General features: G+C 39.7%; 1 protein-coding gene and 1 pseudogene across 1 annotated transcript; one reads left to right on the top strand and one right to left on the bottom strand.

Annotated features, from left to right (window-relative positions):
* The first annotated feature begins 820 nt into the window (after nt 1–820).
* On the top strand, nt 821–7,728 carry LOC120169801 (annotated as a pseudogene).
* Nucleotides 7,729–7,906: 178 nt separating this feature from the next.
* Nucleotides 7,907–8,551, bottom strand: LOC120169799 (chitinase 2-like). The gene has a single exon (XM_039177909.1). It carries the CDS (start codon nt 8,549–8,551, stop codon nt 7,907–7,909), a length of 645 nt encoding a protein of 214 aa, XP_039033840.1.
* Between the last annotated feature and the right edge of the window lie 1,291 nt (nt 8,552–9,842).

Raw genomic sequence — 9,842 nt, 5'->3', positions numbered from 1 at the left:
CTTCCTTGTTCTTCTTCCTTCAAATTACTACTTGACCTTAAATGTTTGACGTCCTTTAAAAAGTTACAATCTTTTAACATGATCTCCGACAAGTTTATATAATTTACTAGGATTAAATCTAACATCAACTAATCATATCTATTTAATCTGTTAACCTACGAATGGACATAATAATTTTATATTTGACACCAATATTAGAGATTATTATAAAATCTCTCCATCGATATCGAAAGAAAGATATGGACTTTCCCTCTTCACTCATCCTTCTTACTATCTCCTCATGGAGATAAAAAAATTAAAATATCAATTAATAATTACTTGACCATCGATTAATATCTTTCGTCCAAATTAAAAAAAGTGAACCGTCTATTACTATCATGATCCGTTTGTTTTCATAAACACCGTCACATATTATCCAACAGTGATGGTTTTGGTACGTTAGCCAACAGTAACGAGAAACAAAAGAAACACAGATGGAAGCTCTTCAAGGCAATGATGAGTCGATTTAGCTGATGAAGAATCGCTCCTGCAACAAGGCAAAACCCTCTCCCATGAAAATAGTTGTACTAGCTCTTCAAGGCAATGATGAGTCGATTTAGCTGATGAAGAAGCGCTCTTCTTCCTGCCCTTTGTATTGCACGTAAGAGTACTTCTTTCTTCCGTTTTCTCGTCTTCCAAACAGTGTTTTAAGCTATTATATCTTTTGTTTTCATGTCGAAATGTGTCGTTTATTAATGTGTAAATGTTATGCTTTTTTCTGTTTTTGAAGCAGTAGAGAGTCGAGAAAGCTTCGTTTTATGTGATGACGAATAACGAAACAATGAGTACGGGCCCGCAGGGGATGTCGCGGCGACCGTCGAGGAGCGCTGTGACCGCGACGTTCTCGACGGAGGTGTTCGACAACGAGGTCGTGCCTTCTTCGCTCAGTTCGATCGCTCCCATCCTCCGCATCGCCAAAGAGATTGAACCCGAACGCCCTCGTGTTGCCTATCTATGTACGTTCAAAATCATCCCTCATTATTATTTTCCATTTCCAAAAATGCTTCAAGTTTCCTATATTAAAAGTAACATTTTTTTTTTCAGGTCGATTCTATGCCTTTTAGAAAGCACACAGATTGGATCCCAACTCTTCCGGACGTGGTGTTAGGCAGTTCAAGACTGGTCTACTGCAAAGGCTTGAGAGAGTACATTTAACTTTATTTTTCAATACATGTCGATTCGAATAAATGTTCGGAGTTCGGACAATAACGGGATACATTTTGGACACAGGACAATGCATCCAGTCTTGCTTCTCGGGTTAAAAAGACCGATGCGGCAGAAATCGGGAGCTATTATAAACGATACTATGAACACTATGTTAGAGCTCTGGACCAGGGATACCTGGCAGACAGGTAAGTTTATATCACACATTCACACTAGTTTTCTCAAATGTACGAACCAAAATGAGTTTCCAAGGACTTGACCTTGTATGTCAACTAATTTGTTGCAGAGCTCAGCTCGGGGAAGCTTACCAAACGGCCGGAGTGCTTTTCAAAGTGCTCTGTGCAGTTAATAAAACCGAGAAAGTCGAGGAAGCGCTCCCGAGGTTAGTCCAGTCTTTCAGTAAATTCCTTAAATGGATGTCATAAAGATGTATTCTAATGATGTTTGTTGTGCAGATTATGGCTGCATGTCCAAGAAAAGAAGGATATCTACACTCCCTACAACATTTTTCCTTTGGATGCTGCCGGGGCTTCGCAGTCCATTATGCAGCTTGAGGAGGTGATTTTACTTATTAATGTCGCGTATCATTTGCTGATTACGTATAATTCCGTTCATATACTATAATGTACGTATTATCATACAGGTTAAGGCTTCTGTGCTGTACTAGGGAACCTTCGTGGCTTGAACTGGCCTTCCGGATTCGAGCCACACGGGCAGAAAACCGGAGACTTGGACCTTCTGGATTGGTTAAGGGCCATGTTTGGATTCCAGGGATGTCTCGAACACGGGCTTGCGGTCGAATCTAATAATTTTTCTTTTTTTCTTCTTAAAATAATGACGCATTCGACTTACATTGGTCACTGCAGAGGGACAATGTCAGGAACCAGAGGGAGCACTTGATTTTACTGCTTGCCAATAATCATATTAGACTCCACCCCAAGCCCGAGCCTCTTAATAAGGTATAAATTAGTGTTTAAAATCTTTTTTTCAATTGCTTGCCAGTGGTTACTGAAATTTCGAATCGAAGCGTGTATATTGATTGAATTTACTTCTTTTATGCAGCTCGACGAACGAGCAGTCGATGCTGTTATGAGCAAGCTTTTCAAGAATTACAAAACATGGTGTAAATTCTAGGGACGTTAACATAGTTTAAGGCTGCCTCAAGGCTCTCAAGAAATACAACAGAGGAAGATACTGTATATGGGATTATATCTTCTCATCTGGGGTGAAGTAACTAATGTTCGATACATGCCGGAATGTCTATGCTACATTTTTCATAACGTGAGTATTCTTCGATCGAATATATGTAAATATATATAGTTTCTTGTTCTTTGACTTACAACCACGGTATTTTCAGATGGCATATGAGCTCCATGGCCTGTTGGCTGGAAACGTTAGCATAGTGACTGGGGAAAACATCAAACCCTCGTATGGTGGCGACGACGAGGCATTCTTGCCGAAGGTTATAACACCTATTTACTGTGTTGTTGCAAAGGTATGCTTGATCATCAAGTTACCGATTGTTCTTGGAGTTTAAACATTGCGTTCTAGGTACAAATAAAAGAGTTCAAATATTGCAGGAAGCCGAAAATAACAAAAAGGGCACTGCTTCACATGCAGACTGGTGTAATTACGATGATCTGAACGAGTATTTCTGGTTCGTATGGTTTTACTATCAAATTTTATTTGGTACGGTGTCTCTTTTTTCAGTTGTGATCTATATTTTCTGTATCTTTTTCAGGTCTTCCAATTGCTTCTCTCTCGGATGGCCTATGCGCGATGACGGTGACTTTTTCAAATCAACCCGTGACCAGGTATTACCGTGTGCTGTAAGCAATATTTCTTGAATAAGCAAGTGATTGTGTACTTAATCACAACTACTGTACCAGGGAAAGAAGAGTTGTGGAAGAAGTGGAAGCACTGGCAAATCAAACTTTGTAGAGATTAGATCATTTTGGCACCTCTTTCGAAGTTGGGATCGACTCTGGACATTTTATATTCTCGGTTTACAGGCATTAAACGTGACTTTGGTTATTCATATTTGATGCCTGTACATGTTAATATCCCATTATCTTGTGTGCAGGTAATGATCATCATTGCATGGAGTGGGGCTCCGATAGAACAAATCATCAAAAGGGCTTACTGTATGATATATCCAGCATTTTCATCACAGCAGCCATTCTACGATTACTTCAAGTATGATGAATTTGTGTCTTTGTAGAATCTATTTGGTGTTGCAGGAAGAATCCATAAAAAATTCTCCGAAATTTGTTGGTGATACTTTGTTTCAGGTATTTTGGACCTATGTGCAAGAATTTAGTTTCGTCCCGAGGAACGTTAAGAACATGCTGTCGCTTATCAAACAAGTTTAGGGTATTAATCCTCTATACCTTTTGGCTTGTGGGTTATATTTGGCCCCAATTTACTGGCTGCTGTTTATTTATCTTTCTGAATTCTGATGCTCCGATTATGGATCGAAAACTCAGATTGGCACATTATTAGGTTACTCATGTGGTGGGCACAGGTACTGGATTTGTTCCATCTCCATATACTTCATTATTACCTTCTTAAATCAGATTTCTTCGTATCGATTTACCGAGTTTCCATGTGTGCAGCCAAGAGTTTATTTTGGGAGGGGAATGCACGAAAGTCAGTTTGCACTTATAAGGTAAGTATGAAAGTATATATATATATATGCATACACCTTATGCATCCATTTTTAAGTTGGTTGAAATCTCATCATGTTTACGTATATTCCCTCTTTCAGGTATACTCTTTTCTGGTTTTCCTATTGTGTTCCAAGTTTGCATTCAGCTATTTTGTCCAGGTGATCTTGGTTGCAGCTTCTACTAGACACTTCAGTAATCCGGTTTCTGTTTTAATCCATTAACGCCGTTTTTGCTGGCAAGCAAGGTCTGTAAGCTCCCTCGGTCTCCCATTCGGTTTTGTTGTTGACTCCATGTATTCTTCTAAAGATACCAATTGCATTGGACATGGCAGTTCAGTTCCGGCCCAAGGACTCCGACCTCTGGAAACGCATCTGTGCCGATGAATACCTGAAATGTGCTGTGATCGAATGCTACGAATCGTTCAAAATTGTCCTCAACACTCCGTGGTTGGAGAGAACGAGAAAAGGTTTGTTATTCTGCATTGATCATAGTTCAATGTTTTAGCTTCAATGCTGGTAGTTCTGACTGTACCTACTGAAAATTCACAGGACCATTCGAATCATCATCAAAGAAATCGAGAGTAACATTTCGAAGAATACCCTCACGAATTTCAGAATGGCTCCTTTATCTGTTCTTGTCAAGAAATTTGTGGAGCTTGTCACAATCGCGGTCAGTTTGACATGAAAAACAACTGATATAATGATATCTTTGCTTTTATACATTTGTAGTTAGTGCTTCTTTATTGTTCTTGTATTGCAGAAAGATGGTGATCCATCCAAAAAGGATTCTGTTGTTTTCTTGCTTGAAGATATGCTTGAAGTAGTTACCAGTGATATGATGGTGAATGAGATACGGCTAGTGAACTTGGTTTTGCTCTATATACATCGGTTCGGTTATCGTTTTATCACGAAATCTTATGTCCGTTCTTCTTCCTTGCAGTGAATTAGTAGAGCTTGGACAAAGTAACAAGGAATCGGGAAGGCAACTGTTTGCCGGTACCGACAAGAAACCGGCTATAGCATTCCCTCCTGTACTAACTGCACATTGGGAAGAACAGATACGATGTCTTCATATCCTTCTGAGAGTCAAAGAATCTGGCACTGATATACCAACGAACCTCGAGGCACGTAGAAGGATTGCCTTCTTTGTGAATACATTGTTTATGGATATGCCACGAGCTCCTCGAGTTCGTAACATGCTCTCGTTCAGGTACTTTCGTGTCTCCTAAATGTAGTCATGGAACATATATGTTATGGTTGCATTCCACATGAATTGATGTCACATTTCTTGCCATTGTCAGTGTCCTGACCCCATTCTATAGTGAAGAAACTGTTTATTCGAAAAGCGATCTCGAGATGGAAAACGAGGACAGTGTGTCGATTATATTCTATCTGCTGAAAATCTATCCAGGTTTGTGATACTGTTAACTTACATTTGAACTTTCCTTTCTCTTTTAAGATAACTTCAACTCCATTGTTGTCATTGGCTTTGTTTAGATGAATGGAACAACTTCATCGAGCGTCTCAATTGTAAGGAGAACGAGATATGGGAAAATGATGAAAAGATCTTGCAGCTATTGGGTGTCCTTAAGAGACAAACTGTGTAGGACAGGTATTTAATCATTGTCGTTGTGTCGGACAATACTTAAGTCAGTTGTGTCAGTACGTCGGACAATTTTTATGCTGGAGCAGTTAGATTCTTAATTCACTATCATTGGAACTGCAGTTAGAGGGATGATGTACTACAGACGAGCTCTGAAAGTTCAGCCTAACACTTACTCTGCAAACCATTTGTCCATCATCTATGCAAGTGTTTGATGGCACGCGTACTTGTTGTGTGAGCAGAAATATTAGAAGGATAGAAAGCGATCTTAACTCCGTCCGACGAAGATAAGAAGAGCAAGAGATCCCTGTATCCTCAGTTGGAAGCACTGGTTGACTTGAAATTCACTTATGTTGCTACCTGTCAAAACTATGGAAAACAGAAACAAAACGGAGACCGTCTTGCAACCGACATCCTTAACTTGATGATCAAGTAAGTACCTTCAGGTCTTTTGTATCACATCTTGAACTATATCCCTTGCTAATTCCTTTTTTTTATAACAGTAATACCTCTCATTGTGTGGCGTATATCGACGATGTTGAAGAAAGGGATGGAACTGGAAGACCTCAGAAAGTTTACTATTCTGTACTGGTTAAAGGTGTTGATAATCTTGACCAGTAAATCTATCGGATAAAGTTGCCCGGAAATGCAAAGTTAGGAGAAGGAAAACCTGAAAATCAGAATCATGCTTTAGTTTTTACTCGCGGAGAAGCTTTTCAAACCATTGATATGAATCAGGTAAGGCCATAAAGTTCTATAATCATCCTAGTGATAACAATTGTTTAAGTAGATTCATCCAATGACGTTTCGAGGCTATTCATTTACAGGACAATTACTTGGAAGAAGCATTCAAAATGCGTAATCTTTTGGAAGAATTTAATGAGGATCATGGAGTACGACCTCCAACGATTTTAGGAGTTCGTGAGCATATCTTTACAGGAAGGTCCGAATGAACATTACTATTTGCTTATTTGTGTTGATATCTGTTGATCACTTATGTGAACATCTATCTTATGCTTTGAAATCTCTATGTTGCAGTGTCTCATCTCTGGCCTGGTTCATGTCGAATCAAGAAACGAGCTTTGTTATCATCGGTCAAAGAGTTCTTGCAAGGCCACTCAAGTATGTTTCAATCTCTTAAAAGTTTATCAGCTATATTTTCTTGCACATTATATAAAGCAAGTGATCCCCATTTGGTTAACATTATGGTCATCTGGATGTGTTCGATAGGATCTTCCACATAACCTGCGGAGGCATCAGCAAGGGTTCTCATATGTTATAGGATCTATGGTTCCTCAGCAACTGATGCTGTCTCTTGTGGACTCTTATCATTCTCCATGTGGTTCTTGGTTCTATCCTGGCTGTTTACTCCTTTCCTTTTGAATCCGTCGGGATTCGAATGGCAGAAGATAGTAGAAGATTGGGAAGATTGGTCAAAGTGGATAAGCTGCAGGGGTGGCATCGAGTTTCCTCGGTTAAGAGCTGGGAATCTTGGTGGGAGGAAGAACAGGAGCACGTGCGACTCACCAGGCTCATGTACGTCTCATGGAGATCTTTTCTTCTTCAATTACCAGTACGGAATTCTGTATCATCTAAACATGACTACCAGTAGCAGGCAAGGTATTCGGTTGAGCCTCGCGGGGAGTATTACCCTCTAATCTTAACGATTTCACCTTTCTTCTTAAGCAAGAAACCCGTTTTCAAATGTGTTTGGTTTCAGGTTTATGGTCTTTCCTGGCTGGTCATTGTAGCCGTGTAGGTTATTCTAAAGGTGAGACTCAAAACTCAATTTCAAAAAAAACCAGAATCCTCCCCTCCGTAATTAGTCCTCTAACAAACCGGTGCACACTCGCAGATCGTGACCATCACAATGCTGTTCTATTTCCTCGATCTAACCGTGTCGGACATCTTCCAGAGCCTACTAGCGTTCATACCGACAGGGTGGGCACTTCTGCAGATATCGCAAGTATGCGGACATTGGTGAAGGGCATCAGGATTGGGGATCAGTGAAGGCACTGGCGAGAGGGTACGAATACATGATAGGAGTGTTGCTTTTCTTACCGATAGCGATATTGGCATGGTTCCCCTTTGTATCGGAATTCCAGACGAGGCTGTTCTTCAACCAAGCCTTAAGCAGAGGTCTTCAAATTCAACGTATTCTGGCCGGTAGCAAGAAGCATGCCTAAACGAAAAAAAATGGAAAATAAAACCAAAGTGAAAGTTCATTGAAGAAGATGCCACTAGGATGAACCAACAACTCTCAAATTTATAGTGGTTTCGAGTCTTGTAGAGCAAGAAAGCAAGTGAATCGTGTTCATTTTTCTATCCAATCACTCTTGATGTAGTATTCATGCTGCAGCTCGGCTTCGTTAATCTATATCTGCACCGTGACGGCGATGATGTGACTCCCTCACCAAAATGAGGCCGTTTTATTAGTCTTTTGATGAAAAATTGTTTTCCATGGGATTCAAACCAACAACCTTCATGAGCTCGAAAGCTTCGACATAAGATCTGGGTTTTCGAACCTTATCTGTGTAGAACTGGTAGTTAACGAAATCGATCACATCTCCGTATTTCTCGAACAATTCGATGTAAGGTGCGGTTGTTTTATGGTACGGAGCAATGGTGGCTAAGGATATGACACTTTGGTTCTTCAACAGGGTGATGAGTTCACCTATGCAATAAGTGAACGTCGAGTCACGTCTCGGGAAGTTCTCGTAGTCGAAGTCGATGCTGTTGAGATGATATTGTCGAGCAATTGACGACAACGACGTAACGGCATTGGATATCCATCGTTGGACGTCGACCGGGTTGTACCAACGGAGGACTTTGTTGCCCCAGCTGCACCCTGAAATGCTGGCTAAGGCTTTCACATTGGGGTGACTTTGCTTGATGGCTGCAATGGATTCCGGAGTCAATGTGTTCGCCCAATATGGTGAGAATTTCCCGTCCTGCGCATTGCCTGAGGGATCGGAGTCGATGGCGAAACTAAGTAGGAAGCGGAAATCGATCCCATCTTCGATCGGAACCGCGTCGAGTTTCACAGGTGCGCCCGTGGCTCCAATGTACTCCATCATCATTTTGCCATCTGAATCATACATGAAATTAGAACATGCTGCATGGAAACGGGCAATGGTATGCAAATTGCCTGTGTATATATATGATGAAATTAGATACTTACAACAAGATTGGTGTGAGAAGAAGAGAACTGCAGAAACTTGGAAGAGGTGAAACTTGAACATGTTGTAGGGTTGATTGAGAAAGCGAAGTTTAGTGTTAATTAGCTGTTATATGCACGTAAGATACGACAATTTTAAATTTTAGGGATCGACTGTCCCCCATCCGTCGATGTATCACTGCATAAGAACATTTGAGAGCCGATTTTTCCGGCATAAGTCAATTTAGGTAGCAGTCTACTAGAAAACCAAAATTGGAAGAAACGAGGTTGATCCTTGTGGGTTGTGCCAGCGTAGATGCTCAGGCCGGCGCTACATATTTTTCTAGGAAACTTCACCGTACTTCTACTTGGCCTCTTATAAATTTATTTGTATTTAGCCCGTTATAGGTAGGGATAGACACAGGACTTAAGCCGACGTATTTTGATTTGACCTAATTTTATTGGGTTAGTTTTTTTTTTATTACAAAAGTTAGATTCGAGTACAATCGAATTTGAGTTTAGGATAAAAAATATTCAATCCGTTCTAACCCAAAAATATCAAAACATCAAATGAATTTTGAAAGCATGACTACTACGCCCATTGGGTCACAAAAAACGTGTAGCTTCCCCTAAACCGTACACTCACTTATACACCTGGTAAGAACCTTATGCATATAGTATAAGTCCCAAAAGTAATGATTTATCTTGTGCACAAAGAAACAAAGCAGAATAATATGCGGTAATGTCTTACAAGTCATAAACTATGTCTAAATACTCTCTGAAAATAATCTCCACATGACAATAGATAAATATGCATGATTTTAGGAAAAACGATAGTTTGATTTATTGAAATACGAAACATTTCGATAATTTAAAAATATGTATACAATCTCAGAAATAACGATAACTAGAAATTATACCTTTAAAATATATAATAAAATCAAACATTTAGATTAATTCACATAAATGAATCACAACAGTATTATAACTGTAACACACTTGCATTGAGTTGAGAAGTCTGATAGAAAAGTCTATTGAGTAATATAACAGTAACGAATACCAAGTTCAAGTACGAATTGAGTATGAATATCAAGTTTAGATATCTAATTGAAAAAAGAGCTTAAGTATCAAATTGAGAGAAGCCTTTGAGATGTATGATGAACAAGGAAGTGGGTTCATTACACCCTAAGGACCGAACAAAATGCTCAAGA

Source organism: Hibiscus syriacus, unplaced genomic scaffold (assembly GCF_006381635.1).
Source record: "Hibiscus syriacus cultivar Baekdansim isolate YM2019G1 unplaced genomic scaffold, ASM638163v2 tig00111769_pilon, whole genome shotgun sequence".
Taxonomy (NCBI): domain Eukaryota; kingdom Viridiplantae; phylum Streptophyta; class Magnoliopsida; order Malvales; family Malvaceae; genus Hibiscus; species Hibiscus syriacus.
Note: the sequence above shows the minus strand (reverse complement) of the source record. Positions and strands in the feature narration are given on the sequence as shown.